At 34.2% G+C, this 16412-nt stretch overlaps 1 protein-coding gene across 1 annotated transcript in view; it reads left to right on the top strand.

The window, feature by feature from the left end:
- JAK2 (Janus kinase 2) overlaps positions 1 to 16412 on the top strand; it is a 166543-nt gene that overhangs the window by 86575 nt on the left and 63556 nt on the right. The window contains exon 4 of the mRNA XM_060155041.1: positions 9463 to 9586. Coding sequence (XP_060011024.1) covers positions 9463 to 9586 — 124 coding nt within the window. The remainder of the gene's footprint in view (positions 1 to 9462; positions 9587 to 16412) is intronic.

The following is a 16412-nucleotide window of genomic DNA, read 5'->3' on the forward strand; positions in this document are numbered from 1 at the left end:
TCTGTAGTGTCCTTCTTTGTCTCTTGTAATAGTCTTTATTTTAAAGTCTATTTTGTCTGGTATGAGAACTGCTACTCCAGCTTTCTTTTGATTTCCATTTGCATGGAATGTCTTTTTCCATCCCCTCACTTTCTATCTGTATGTGTCCCTACGTCTGAAGTAGGTCTCCTGTAGACAGCATCTATACAGGTCTTGGTTTTGTATCCATTCAGCCAGTCTATCTTTTAGATGGAGCATTTAATCCATTTATATTTAAGGTAATTATTGATATGTATGTTCCTATTCCCATTTTCTTAATTGTTTTGGTTTTGTTATTGTAGGTCTTTTCCTTCTCTTGTGTTTCCTGCCTAGAGAAGTTCCTTTAGCATTTGTTGTAAAGCTGGTTTGGTGGTGCTGGATTCTCTTAGCTTTTGCCTGTCTGTAAAGGTTTTTATTTCTCCGTCAAATCTGAATGAGATTCTTGCTGGTTAGAGTAATCTTGGTTGTAGGTTTTTCCCTTTCATCACTTTATATATGTTCTGCCATTACCTTCTGGCTTGCAGGGTTTCTGCTGAAAGATCAGCTGTTAACCTTATGGGGATTCCCTTGTATGTTATTTGTTGTTTTTCCCTTACTGCTTTTAATATTTTTCTTTGTATTTTATTTTTCATAGTTTGATTAATATGTGTCTTGGCGTGTTTCTCCTTGGATTTATCCTGTATGGGTCTCTCTGTGCTTCCTGGACTTGGTTAACTATTTCCTTTCCCATATTAGGGAAGTTTTCAGCTATAATCTCTTCAAATATTTTCTCAGTCCCTTTCTTTTTCTCTTCTTCTTCTGGGACCCCTATAAGTCAAATGTTGGTGTGTTTAATGTCATCCCAGAAGTCTCTGAGACTGTGCTCAATTATTTTCATTCTTTTTTCTTTATTCTGCTCTGCATTGGTTATTTCCACTATTTTATCTTCCAGGTTACTTATCCATTCTTCTGCCTCAGTTATTCTGCTATTGATTCCTTCTAGAGAATTTTTAATTTCATTTATTGTGCTGTTCATCATTCTCTGTTTTCTCTTTAGTTTTTCTAGGTCCTTGTTAAATGTTTATTGTATTTTCTCCATTGTATTTCCAAGATTTTGGATCATCTTTACTATCATTACTATGAATTCTTTTTGAGGTAGAGTGCTTATTACCTCATTTGTTTGGTCTGGTGGGTTTTAACCTTTCTGCTTCATCTGCTGCGTACTTCTGTCTTCTCATTTTGCTTAACTTACTGTGTTTGGGGTCTCCTTTTCGCAGGCTGCATGTTCATAGTTCCCATTGTTTTTGGTGTCTGCCCCCAGTGGGTAAGGTTTGTTCAGTGGCTTGTGTAGGCTTCCTGGTGACGGGACTGGTACCTGTGTTCTGGTGGGTGTGGCTGGATCTAGTCTTTCTGGTGGGCAGAGGTGTGTCTGGTGGTGTGTTTTGGCGTGCCTGTGAACTTATTATGATTTTAGGCAGCCTCTCTGCTAATGGGTGGGGTTGTGTTCCTGTCTTGCTAGTTGTTTGGCATGGGGCATCGAGCACTGGAGCTTGCTGGTTGTTGGGTGGAGCTGGGTCTTAGCATTGAGACAGAGATCTCTGGGAGAGCTCTTGCCAATTGATATTACTTGAGGCTGGGATGTCTCTGGTGGGCCTATGTCCTGAACTCAGCTCTTGCACCTCAGAGGCTCAGGCCTGACACCAGGCTGGGGCACCAAGACCATTTTGGGAACTCTGAGGTCTTCTGCCAGCCTTCACTAGGTGTTCTGTAGGAGTTGTTCCACATGTAGGTGTATGTTTGATGTACTTGTGGGGAGGAAGGTGATCTCACGTCTTACTCCTCCACCATCTTGAAGGTCCCCCTGATTCTTTTTTAATATAGGTGTTTACAGCTATAATTTTCCCTCTATCCTCTGGTTTTGCTGCATCCCAGAAGTTTTGATATGTTGTGTTTTTGTTTTCAGTCGTCTCAGTGCTTTTTTCAATTTCTTTGATCCATGGTTTCTTCAGGGTGTGTTACTTAATTTCCACATATTTGTGAATTGTCCAGTTTTCCTTCTGTTATGATTTCTACTTTCATTCCATTGTTATCAGAGAAGATATTTTGGATGATTTAATTCTTTTTAAATGTGTTGAGATTTTTTTTGTGACTTAACATATGGCCTACCCTGGGAAATATTCCATGTACACTTGAGAAAAAAATGTATGTTTTGCTATTTTGTGGTCGTGTTCTGAATATGTCTGTTACATCTAGTTGATTTATAGTAATATAAATCCTCTATTTCTGTATAGTTTTTCTGTCCTTTATTGGGAATGGGGTATTGAACTCTCCAACTGTTATTGTTGAACTGTCTGTTTCTCCTTTCAGTTTTCAATTTTTAGTCCATATATTTTGAGGCTCATTTGTTAGATATGTATATGTTTATAATTGCTGTATCTTCTTGAAGGATTGAGAATTTCATCAATACATAATGCTCTTCTTTTTCTTTTTTAACAGTTCTTGACTTAAAATCTATTTTGCCTGATATTAGTATAGCCATCCCAGCATTCTTTTGCCTGCTCTTTGCATGGGTTATCTTTTTCTGTGCTTTCCCTTTCAACTTAAAATGTCTTCAGATTTAAAATGAGTATCTGGTGGACAGCATATAGTTGGGTCATTTTCTATTTTTTAACCCATTCTACCAATCTCTGCCTTTAATTGGATAGTTCTATTCATTTATGTTTGTAGTAATTCCTGGTAATGAAGGCTACTTTCTGCTATTTTGCTCTGTCTTTTATATGTCTCAGATGTTTTTTACTCCTTGGTTCCTCCATTATTTCTTTCCTTTGTGTTTAATTTTTTTATTATAACATTTTGATTCCTTTCTCATTTTCCTTTCTGTGTATTTTTTAGTTATTTTCTTAGGGGTCACTCTAAGGATTTTAATTAATCTCTTGAAGTATGATAATCTATTTTTAATTAATACCACCTTAGCTTCAATAGTATGCAAAAACTGCTTACATACATACACCTCTGTCCCACCTCCTTTTTGTTGTTGTTTTACAAATTACATCCTTATATATTACATGCCCGTTAACATAGATTTGTAATTATTGGTTTATGCATTTTTATATTAGAGCATTAAGGGTTAAAAGAGGAATTACCACTTAAAAAATACAGTAATATTGGCTTTTGTATTTATATATAGATATCTTCATAACAGTTTTAAAATTTTTTCTCATGACTTTGAGTTACTGTCTGATATGTTATCATTTCCACCTGAAGAATACTTTTTAGCATTTCTTGTGGGGCAGGTCTATTAGCAGTGAACTCCCTCAGCTTTTGTTTATCTGAGAATGTCTTCATTTCTACTTCATCTTTAAAGGATTATTTTGCCAGATGTAAAAGTCTTGTTTGACATTTTTCCCTTTGAGCCCTTTAATTATATCATCCAGTTTCCTCATGACCTCAGTGGTTTCTGATGAGAAATTGGCTGTGAGTCTTACTGAGACTGCCCAGTTGAGGATTCCTTGTATGTAATGAATCATTTGTCTCTTGCTGTTTTCCAGATTCTCTTTATCTTTGGCTTTCGGTGGTTTGATTTTAATGTGTCTCAGTGTGCATCACGTTGCATTTATCATCTTGGAACTCACTGAGCTTCTTAGATTTGTGGGATTTGTGGTTCTCATCAAACTTGGGGAGTTTGGAGCCATTATTTCTTCAGATATTCTTTCTGTCCTTTTCTCTACTTTCTCTCCCTCTGGAACTCCCATAATGTATATGTTGATACACTTGAAGGTATCCTACAGGTGTGTTAGTTTTCTCCATTTTTTTTCCTTTCTATTTTCTTTTTCCCCCCTGCTCTTCAGAGTAGGTAGTTTCAATTGACTTGAATCAGAATCAGTTAGCTGATTCTTCTGTTTAAACATGCTTTTGAACCCCTCTAGTGAATTTTCAGTTTCAGTTATTGTAGTTCTTTGCTCCAGATTTTCTCTTTTTATACTGTTCATGTCTTAGTTGATTACATCCTTCTCCTGGTTTCCTTCAGTTCTTTGTCCATGGTTTCCTTTAGCATTTTTGAGCACGTTGAAGGCAGCAAATTAAAGTCATTTTCTAGTAAAACCTACGTCTCTGTTCCTCAAGGTAGTTTCTCTTAATTTCTTCTGTGTATGGGAATTCTTTCCTCTTTCTTTGCCTGCTTCATAAGTTTTGATTGAATATTCAACAAGTTGGATCTTTCAAATCTATAATGTAGTAACTGGAAATTTGAGTCTTCTCTCTTCTGTGTTTTTTGTTGCTTGCTTTAGGTGGCAGTTGTTTGTTTGCTGACTTTTCGAAACTATATTTATAAAGTCTGTATTCTTTGTCATGTGTAGTTCTGAAGTCTCTGTTCCTTTAGCTTGTGGTCAGGTTTTATTATCAGAGATTTCTTTGAATTCCAAGAACCAGAAGAAAAGAAATGAGGACCAAAAACTCTCCCAGTCTTTGCAGATTGGCTCTCTGTTTGATCATTCGTTCAGTGTTTATTCAGTCTGTGTACAACTTTGCCTTAGCCTTTTCTTTCTGCTTGTGCTGAGACTGAAGATCAGCCTGAGGTGAAAGCTTTAAGGGTCTTCTCTTAACTGTCCTTCCTTGGGCATGAATATGGCTTTCCTCTTCTCCAGTATATAAAGGTGCTTTTCAATGCTTTAATTCCCCAAAGAAACTTTCTCCCCATCATTTTCTCTTTAGCTTTCAGCATGTCTGTTTTGGGCCTCAACTTTAGAACTTTTGCCCCAGGTGGCAGCACATTGGTCATTTGCCTTACAACATTTTGGAGGAATTACCTCTATGAAGCTGCTTTTCTGCTCTGAGAAAGTTCCAAATTTGGTGAAACATAGGTATGTTCTTGCAACAATTCTTCTGTCAGTTTCCAGTCAGGTCAAAAGAGACAAAAATCAGTTCCTTGAGATTAAGGTTGGCTCTCTTCACTCCAGAGCCATGAACCAGAGTTTCACATTGGGAATACCAGCTGCCATCTCTAAGCCCTTCATGAGCAGAGAGGAAAGTAGAAATAATGCCAATTTTTCCTACCATTTTAAAATTGTCTTTTTCCTGACTCAACAATTGCTTGGTGGTTGCATATCTTTGACTGTTTTCCAGAGTTCTCATGAAGTTGATTCTGACAGTTTTTACTCAGTTTTTCTTGTTGCTGTATAGGGATATTCCATTTTCACTGATGTCACTCTTCCTTTACTTCTGTAATCATGGTTTATTCTAGTTCTTTGAACATATTTATAATGACTGCTTTGAAGATTTTGTTAAATCTCACATCTGGGTCTTCTCACAGGCAGTGTTTGTTGCCTTCCTTTTTTCTTGCCCAAGGATTACACTTTCCTGTTTCTTTGCATATCTCATAATCTTTTTGTTAAAAACTGGACATTTTAGGTAATATAGGAGATCTGGATTCTGATTCCTTTTGGGGATTTTAAAATTATCCATCTGTTACTGATTTTTTTGTTTGTTTAATTTTCTATGGTCATAGTGTATACTCTGTATAATTTCAATCCTTTGAAATTTTTTGAGACTTTCATTGTTACTTAGGTTATCAACTGTCTTGTTTAATATTTCACATGCATTTAAAAATGGTGTGTATTCTGCACTTGCTAGGTGTAGTGTTCTCTAAATTTGAATTGGTTAGTTTTTAAATTTTATGTCCTTTTATTTTTATTTTATTGTCTTCTCAGTTTCTGAGAGATTTTGAATGTGTTTCTCCTTCTGGTTCTATGTTTTTTTGCTTCATGTATTTTGTAGCCATGTTATTAGTTGTACACACATTTAATATTATTATGTCTTCCTGTTGAACTGACCCTCTTATCACTGTGAAGTGTTCCTTTTTATCACAACTAATGCTTCTTCCTAAAGTTTATTTCATCTGATGCTAATGTTGACTCATCACGTTTGTTTTGGTTTGTGTTTGCGTCATATATAATTTTCTTACTTCGTAGCTTCAGCCTATCTGTGTCTCACATTTAAAGTATCTCTTGTAAATAACACAAAGTTTTTTTTTATAATCCAGACTGATAGAGTATGCATTTTAATTGGCTCATTTACATTTATGTAATATAATCAGTAATAACTGATGTATTTGTGTTTAAATTTATCTTGTTTTCTGTTTATCTGTCTTCATTTTGTTTTCCTTTTCTATGTTTTTTAGGTTGATCAAGTATATTTCTTTTCTTTACTTCATCTCTTCTATTGGATTTTTTTGTACTAGTTTTGGTATTTTTCTGTTGATGGCTACCCTAGATATTATAATGTACATTTTTGGCTTATTACAGTCTTAAACTAGTAGGTTATTTTTCAAACAGTTCAAGAACTTTATAACAGTTTAACTCCGTTTACTTCTTTTCACATTTGGTGCTATTGATATAGTATATTTTACTTTTGTATATATCATAAACACACAGGGCACTTATATTATTATTGCTTTAAATAGTCATTGTTCTTTTATCTTTACCCTTTCCCATGTTCTTCATTTTTCCTACAGTTCCATGCTTTCATCTGTCATCATTTTCCTTCAGTTTAAAGAACTCCTTTTAATATTTCTTGTATTGCAGATCTGCTGGGGACAAATTCCTTCAGCTCTTGTTTATCTTTACTCCTCTTGAACCTCTTGATAAATTTTTTACCTCTGTTAAAGGAAACCAGAGCCAAACAAAAGTTAAAGTGGTAAAGATGGACTTTATTTAAACAACTATTGTAGTAGGGGAAGCTACTCCAGTAGAGGAGTGGGCTTAATTCTAGACACAGTCTGAACAAGTGGGAATTTATAGCCAAGGAGCAAGTAGGGTGGGGGCATTGGTGAATGGAACATTACTAGACGAGACATCAAAGTCTGGGAATATTTTTGGCCGAACCAGCCTAACAGAGGATTCTTGCTGAGCAGGCCAAGGTGATCATCTACCACCTGGGGGATGGTAGTGGTGAAGAATTTGATCAGATATCAAAGGTGGCGAATTCTTGCTAAAAGGACTTAAGCAGGATTCCTGCTTAAACTGGATTCTACAAGGAAATACATGGTTTGGGCTTGTTAAGGAGAGGGTTCAGAGGAGCCTGACTAAAATTTGGTCAAGCGAAGAATCTTTGTCACCTCTCTGTACTTTTGTGTTTTCTTGTTGTCTTTACTGTCATTGCACTTAATTCCTTGAATTGTAATTCTCTAATGGCTTCTCTGTGTCATCTACTACACTGTGAGATCCTTAGAGTTAGGCACTATTTTCATTTTTGTATTTTCCATACCTATCTTATACATATTATAGAATAGGGACTCTCTTAATATTAGTGTAATGATGACTATTCTTGGTCTAGAATGATACAGAATTGAATCACAATTCTGGTAATGGCTTGAAAAAGAAGAAACATTTGAACTAATTAATATTATTTTATTAATAAATAAAAATAAGAATAATTTGGACTTGGTGTGTAGGGAAAGAAAGGGAGTTAAAAATGACTTTGAGGTTTCTTTGAGGTCCAGTCTATTCAATATAATGTATATCTCAAACACAGTATCACTGCCTTTTCTTCCTTCCTAAGACAGTCCAATTAACATGAACTAGTAAGAAAAACATGAAATAAGTATTAATATATAATTGCCATTTTGGAATAAGGTAGTGTGACTAAACATGACTATAAGCACTGTCTTCTGCTTTTTTTTTTTTTTTTTTTTTTGTGGTACGTGGGCCTCTCACTGTTGTGGCCTTTCCCGTCGTGGAGCACAGGCTCCGGACGTACGGGCTCAGCGGCCATGGCTTATGGGCCCAGCTGCTCCGCGGCATGTGGGATCTTCCCGGACTGGGGCACGAACCCGTGTCCCCTGCATCGGCAGGCGGACTCCCAACCACTGAGCCACCAGGGAAGCCCTCTCCTCAACTTTTTAAGTGCTTAGATTGTTTCTTTAATAGTTATTTTTCTTTTGAAGTTTTAAAATTCTTGAATCCATTTTTTAAAGTAATGTAGATTTTCAAAAATTGTCCAGTTGTCTACATTTTCAAATTTACTGCCAAAATTTATTCTAACACTTTTTGTCTTTATAACATACACTTGTAATTATACTTTAAAAAATTCTTAATGTTTATCTATGCCTCCTTTTTTTTTTTTTTCTTGATCAGGCTGGACAAAGGCTTATTTATTTTGTTAGTAATTACAAATTATCAGATTTTATTTTGTTGATTCTCTTTATTGAATCTTTATTCTCTGTTAACTTCTACTCTATCATGTCCTTCTTTCATCTGTCTTTGGGATTAGTCTGTTGTTTTCTAATGTATTGAGTTAGATAATTTAGGTCATTATCTGTGATTTTCTAATAAAAGCAGGTTAAAGCTACAATTTTTCCTCTTGAATATCATTTTAGTTATATTCCATCATTTAATACATGGTATTGGTCATCATTCATTATAAGTGCTTTTTAATTTCTGTTATAATTTCTCCTATGACCTGTGAGATATTTAGAAGTATTTGTAAATTCAAAAATGATGCAAGGATACAGTTTCAAAGTTGTTACTGAATAATATTTTTATATATAACTAATTGAAATTGTTACATATTTATGAGTAGACAGTTACGTTAATAACTTAAATAAAAAATTTAAATCTTCGTTGTCAGTGTGTCAGGTTGATGTCATTTTGCCTACAGTGGAAAAGAATGAAAACATCAGTAGAGTAAACATACTTTCTGTGAGGCTTATGTTTACAAATATATAGGATTAAAATTTTTTTCCTTAGTATTCATTTCTGATTTAATTGAAGTGTGATTAGAAAACATGGTATGTATGATCATTCTCTGGCATTTTTGGAGACTTGTTTTTAGTCTCCATGTGATTGGTATTTATTTGTTTGGGTGAATGTACATGTGAATGTTCTGTATGTGCTTAGAAATAATATGCGTTATTGTGTGACTTAGGTGTTCTGTATGTTTTTTTAAAAGTCCACTGTCCTTCAGCCTTTTGTTAATGTACCTCCTAAAATATCTTTGAAAACAATTCTTGCATTTTAAGTTGGTGTTTAAAGTATTTCATTGTAAGTTTAAATAGTGCAGAGGATATAATGACTGGTATATTGTGTAAAACTTGACATTTAAAAATAAAACTGTTTCACTGTTCTCTTTAAAGCATCTGATGACTCCTAAATATTTTAGTTATTTGGTATCCTCATGATTATTTAAAACACGTAACTTTGTATCAACCTTACTGTACAGGACAACTAAAAAACTAGATAAAATATATTTTATAATGTGCTTGAAAGAATCGTAGCAATCAAATTTTAAAATATAGGGGAAAAATATATTTAATTAAGAATTCAGTTGTAAGTCGTGTTGAACGAGAAGACTTTGACCGCTACTGCATTTTGTGCTGATTTTAAGTGTTGTTACTTCAGCCCCATTGCAGATTATAGATGTTATGTAAATGTACTTCACTATCTAATAATTTTTTTTCTGCTTCTTTCCTAGGAGTCACACCTGTGTATCATAGTATGTTTGCTTTAATGAATGAAACAGAAAGGATCTGGTATCCACCCAACCACGTCTTCCATATAGATGAATCAACCAGGCACAATGTACTCTACAGAGTCAGGTACTTTCTCCAGTAAAGTGACTAATTAACTTAATAGTAAAAGGGCAAAGTGGGAGAAATTATCAACCATATTTTTTAATTGCAAGGTCTTTAATATCAGAGACCAGAACCAATTAGCATCTAATCTTCTTCAATTAAGACTCTCTTTCCCCACTAGAGAAAGTGTTCATACATGTTCTTTAACTAGAATGCTCTGAGAATAAAGCTGTCCTGGTGAGATGCTAGTTTACCACTTAAGATTATAGTTAAATTTTGAACAGGGCAAGAATGGCCTTTACTAGCAAAATCCTAAATGTTTGGAATATTGATAGTTTCCCAGGAAATTTGATGTTTTGTTCAATAATATGTAATCTCACATTTTTTCTTTTTAATAACTTTTTTTTTAAGTTGAAGTGAAGGAAAGATAAGATTTTGCCAGTGATTATTTACAACCTCAAATTATAAGTTACTTTATTGGATAATCTTTGGTAATATGTAGTACCAATTTAGAGAAATCCAGAGGTACTTTTCCATTCAAAAGGATGAAACAAAGAAATAAGTTTGATCTCTGGTTCTTACTTATGAAATAGATCCATTCCATACAGAGTCAGTGTTGCATAGTAAAAAAGAAAATGGACTCATTCATGTTTTTAAAAAGAAAAGAAAAGGAGACCGTAATAAACTAAGACTTAAGAGAGGCATCCTTACCACGACAAAGGATATCTGCAAAAAACATGTGGCAAATAATATTCTTAAATGGTAAAATGTTAGAAGCATTCTCTTTAAAATCAGGAACAAGATGTATAGAAAACAAAGATAGCCGTGATCACTGCTTGTATATAGGATTTTGGTGGAGTTCCTAACCAGTATAGTAAGACAGGAAAAATAAATAAAATATTTCATAATTGAGAACAAAGAAGCAAAAAGTCATTATTTGGGGATGATATGATTGTTAACATAGAAAATATGAACAAATCTACAGGCATCAATAATAATCATTTAGCAGAAGACTAGATTTATGTGATCAGTATGTTAAAAAATTAACTATTTCCATATACCACAAACAAACAGAAAGAGGTCACTTAAAATAATGACTAATAACAACAAAAACATAAGGGACCTAGGATTAAATCTATTCAAGTTATGTAAGAGTTATGCAGATTTTAAGACTTTTCAATTTGTGTTATTTAAAGAAGCAGGTAATATGCATATGTTTCACAAAATATCAGTATCTTATTAAGAATATTTTCTTTATCACTTTCTATAATTACTGTACTTTCTGCAATCAGCAAGTAGTATATCTTTTTATTTTAAAATGTTTGTAGAGCAGTGGTCTGCAGTCTTTTTCTATAAGAAGCCAGATAGTAAATATTTTAGGCATTGCAGGCCATTCTGTCTCTGTTGTAGTTATTCAACTCTATTATTATAGTGTGAAAGCAACCATAGACAGTAAGTAAATGAATGGCCATGACTGTGTTCCAGTAAAACTTTATAAAAATTGGTAGTGGACCAGATTGGGCCTGTGAGCCATAGTTTGCTGACCTCTTCTTAAGAATTAATAAATATGTCCCTTATCAAATTCATGACTTTCTCATATTTTTAAACTAAGGGGGCACATATCCATTGCTATCTATAATCAAAAGTTCCAAGGATAGTCTAACCAGAAACTACCCAAAAGGAGATTTTATATAATTAAAAAAAAAAATTCCACCTGCCTTATATTCAGAGGCTGTTCTTCATTTCCTTTATTACATATTTATTACATATTATTATTTCAAAATCAACATAAAAGAGCAACAATTATAAAACTGTGTTGGAGGGCTTATAATGTATAAAGATGTAACTTTTATGACAAATATAGAATAAAGGGAATGGAACAGAGTTTCTGTATTTTATTGAAATTAAGTTGATATGAATAAGAACTAGATTGTTTAAGTTAAAATGTCTGTTGTAATCCTCTGGGAGACGCCTATGAAAATAACTCAAAAATATATAGTAAAAGATAAAACAAGAGACTTAATGTATGTAATACACTAGAAAATATCTATAGCAATAATGGAGGAATATATGAACAAAAAATCGAAAAAAAGCCTAATAGAAGCAAAATGACAGACATAATAAATACTTTATTAACAGTAATTGCCTTAAATGTAAACGAATTAAACAGTCAGGTCAAAAGGCAGAGATTGGAGGACTGAATTAAAAAAAAAACATAAATTACATGCTGTCTATAAGAGGCACACTTTGCATTCAAAAACACAAATAACTTGAAAGTAAAGGATTGAAAAAGATAAAACAGGCATTCAGTAACTGAAAGAGAGCTGGAGTAGCTGTATTAATATCAGACAAAATTGTCTTTAAGATATATATTGTTGCTAGAGACAGAGGAGGGACATTTTATAATTATCAAGGAGTTAATCTGTTAGGAAATATAGTAACATTTGTTTAAAATTGTTATAAGTTGGATCCAACTACAGAGCCAAAATAAATGAAGCAGCAATGAAAGAATTAAAGGGAAAACTAGACAATTCAACAATAATAGTTGGAGACTTCAATACGTCACTTTCAGTAATGGACAGAACAACTAGACGGAAGATCAGCAAGGAAATAGAAGACTTGACCAACACTGTAAACCAGCTAGACATACATATATAGAACACTGCACCCAACCACAGCACAATACACATTCTTTTCAAGTGCATATGGAATATTCTCCAGGATAGATCATATGTTAGTCCACAAAATGAATCTCAATAAATTTACAAAGATTGAAGTCATACAAAGTATGTTCTCTGACCACAGTGGAATTAAATTAGGGATCATTAACAGAAGGAGATCTGGAAAATTGACAAATACATGGTAATTAACAACACATTTCTAAATAACTGAGGGGTCAGAGAAGAAATCACAAAGGAAAATGGAAAATACTTTGATATCACTGAAAATGAAAACAGATCATATCAAAACTTATGGTATGCAGCTAAAACAATGCTTAAAGGAAATTCATAGCTATAAGTGCCTATATTAAAAAAGAAAAAAGTTCTCAAAGCTATTAACATTCCACTTTAACAAAGTAGAAAAAGAAGAGTATATTAAATTCAAATCAAGTTGAAGGAAGGAAATAATAAAGATCAGAGTAGAAATAAATGAAATAGAGAATAGGAGGACAACAGAGAAAATCAAGAAACCAAAAGCTGGTTCTTTGAAAAGATCAACAATATCAGTAAACCTTTAGCTAGACTGCCCAAGATAAAAAGAGAGAAGCTTAAATTATTAAAATCAGGAATAAAAGAGGTAACATTACTGTGACCTTACAGAAATAAAAAGGATTATAAGGAACAACTGTATGCCAACAAACTACATAACCAAATGAAATGGACAAATGTTTAGAAAGACACAAACTGTAGAACTGACAAAGCAAGAAGTAGAATGTCTGAATAGACCTTAACAAGTAAAGAAATGGAATTCAATTAGTAATTTAAAAAAACTTTCCCAGGCTTCCCTGGTGGCGCAGTGGTTGAGAGTCCACCTGCCGATGCAGGGGACACGGGTTCGTGCCCTGGTCCGGGAGGATCCCACATGCCGCGGAGTGGCTGGGCCCGTGAGCCATGCCTGCTGAGCCTGCACGTCCGGAGCCTGTGCTCCGCAACGGGAGAGGCCACAACAGAGAGGGGCCTGCGTACCTCAAAAAAAAACAAACAAAAAACTTTTCCACAAAGGAAAGCCCAGGCCCAAGTGGCTTTACTGGTAATTCTATTAAACTTTTAAGGAAGAGTTGATACTAGTTATTCACAAAAAGTGAAAAGGAGGGAACACTTCCTAATTCATTCTGTGAGTTCATCATTACCCTGATACCAAATCCAGACAGACATCTAAAAGAAAAGAAAGCTACAGACAAATATCCCTTATAAACATAGTTGTAAAAATCATCAAGAAAATACTAGCAAACAAAATTCAGCAATATATAAAAAGGATTAAATATTGGCCAGGTGGACTTTACTCCAGGAAATACAAGGTTGCTTTAACATATGAAAATCAATCAATCAATATAATGTACCATATTAGTAGAATAAAGAATCAAATCTTATTATCATCTTAATAGAGACAGAAACATTTGACAAAATCCAACATTCTATCGTGATCAAAATATTAAACATAATAAGGATGGAAGGGAACTTAGTCTGATAAAGGGCATCTGTGAAAAACTCAAAGCTAACCTTATGCTTGATAGTGAAAGGCTGAATGCTTTCTTCCAAAGATCAGGAACAAGACACAAATATCTGCTCTCACCACTTCTGTTTAACACTGTACCATAGATTCTAGCCAGGGAAAATAGGCAAGAGAAAGAAATACAGGGCATCTATATTGGAAAAGAAGTGGTAAAACTCTCTGTTCACAGATGATATGATCTAGTATATGAAAAATCCTAAGGAATTAAGAAACTATTAGAACTAATAAATGAGCTCAGCCCAGTTACAGGATAGAAGTACAAAATCAGTTGTATTTCTATATGCTAGCAATTAGAGAAGAAATGTGAAATTAAGAAAATTCCATTTACCATGGCATAAAAGAATACTTAGGTATAAACCTGACAAAAGAAGTGCACAGTTTGTGTACTGAGAAATATAAAATATTATTGAAAGAAATTAGAGAAACACCTAAATAAATGGAAAGATAATATAGGAAGACTTAATATTGTTAAGATGGCAACGTTCCCATAATTAATCTGTATATTCAATGCAATCTCCACTGAAATTCTAGCTATCTTTATTGTAGAAATTGAAAAATTTGTCATAAAATCCATAAAAAATCAAAGGGACTTGGAATAGCCCAAACAGTCTTGAAAAAGAACAGTTAGAAGATTCACACTCATTTCAAAACTTCATCCACAACCACAGTAATCAAGACAGTGTGGTGCTGTCTTAAGGTTAGATAATAGATTAATGGAGTAAAATTGAAAGTCCAAAAATAATCTCTCATACTATGGTAATAGACTTTAGACAAGGGTGCCAAGACAATTCATGGGGAAAGAATAGTCTTTTCAACAAATGGTGCCGGGACAACTGAATATCCACATGTAAAGTAATGAATTTAGACAACTCACACTGTTTACAAAAAGGTAACTTAAAATGGATCATAGACCTAAATCTAAGAGCTAAAACTGTAAATTCTTAGGAGAAAACAGGATCATGTGTTTGTGTACTTAAATTAGGCAGTGATTTCAATATGGCACCAAAAACCTAAGCAACAAAAGAAAAATAGGTTAATTGGGATTCATCAAAGTATATGTTTGTGCATCAAAGGATACTGACAAGAATGTGAAAAGACAACCTATAGAATGGAAGAAAATGTTTGTAAATTATATATCTGACAGATGTCTTATATCCAGAATATATAAAGAACTCTTACAGTTCAGTACAGTGACAACTAACACAATTAAAATAGGGGCAAAGTTTTGAATAGCCCTTTCTCTAAACAAAACATACAACTGATAAATAAGCATGTGAAAAGATACTCAACATCTTTATTCATTAGAGAAATGTAAATCAAAACCACAATGGGATACCATTTTACCCACTAGGATGGCAAGCATTAAAAAGATGGACGATAACACATTGTTATAAATTTGTCAAATTAGGGATTTCCCTGGTGGTCCAGTGGTTAAGACTCCATGTTGCCAATGCAGGGGGCACGGGTTCAATCCCTGGTTGTGGAACTAAGATCCCACGTGCTGCGCGATGTGGCCAAAAGATTAAAAAAAAGAAATTGTCAAATTACCTCTTATTAAGTGGAACATAGGGTGCCAGATGGTGAGCCACATTTCAACAACAGACTACAAGAGGAATTGAAGTAGAAAAAAGTTTATTACTCACAGGTTCTTGAGGAAGTACCCACATTCCTTCAGGGGTCACATGGAGAGGTCAAGGCATAGTGCAGATAGAGAGAGTCAGGACCTGGAGCATGTGCCTTTATTAGGGTTTAAGTGTAGAGTGCCTTGAGGTTCCTGGACTAAGGCCAGACTGGTCAATTCAAAAGAGTTGGGTTTTGGTAAGCCACGTAGGGATCTTATTGAAGAGGTGCATAGGACTAGGCACTGGGAGGCAGGGATGAGTGTTGATCACAGAGGCTGTTGGGGAAGTCGTATAAGGAACTTACATTTGCTTGTGACTCTGCAAGTTGTTCTCTAGGGCATGCGTTTGTGTGGGAGCTAATGTCAGTTTAAGGTCACTACAGGACTCTTGACGAAACAAAATGAATGCTGAGTCAGCAGCACCATAGAGTAACTTAGCTAAACTCTCCACCCAAGTGTTGGCAAGGATGTGACCTATTGGGACACTCATACATTGTTAGAAGTATAAAATAGCGCTGCTTTGAAAGACAGTTTACTCCTTTAAAAGATAAACATAGAATTATCATATGATTCAGCAGTGCCACCCTAGGTATATATGCAAGAGAAATGAAAACATACTTCCACAGGAAAGAAAACTTGTATATGATTATTCATAGCAACATTATTCACAATAGCAAAAAGATGGAACAAACCAAATGTCCATGAAGTCATGAATGGTTAAGCAAAATGTGGTATATCCATACAATGGGAATTTAATTGGGCAATAAAAAGAAATGAAGTACTGATACTGCTATAAATGTGGATGATCCTTGAAAACATTATGCTAAGTGAAAGAAGGTAGAAAAAGCCACATATGATTCCATTTATATAAAATATGCAGAATAGACAAATTTATAGAGGTAGACTAGTGGTAACTTAGGGCTGAGGAGTAGATAAAGGTGGCTTGGGTAGGGAATTTCTTTTATGGAAGATAAAGATGTTCTAAAGTTCGGTTGT

This window comes from Lagenorhynchus albirostris, chromosome 7 (genome assembly GCF_949774975.1).
Source record: "Lagenorhynchus albirostris chromosome 7, mLagAlb1.1, whole genome shotgun sequence".
Taxonomy (NCBI): domain Eukaryota; kingdom Metazoa; phylum Chordata; class Mammalia; order Artiodactyla; family Delphinidae; genus Lagenorhynchus; species Lagenorhynchus albirostris.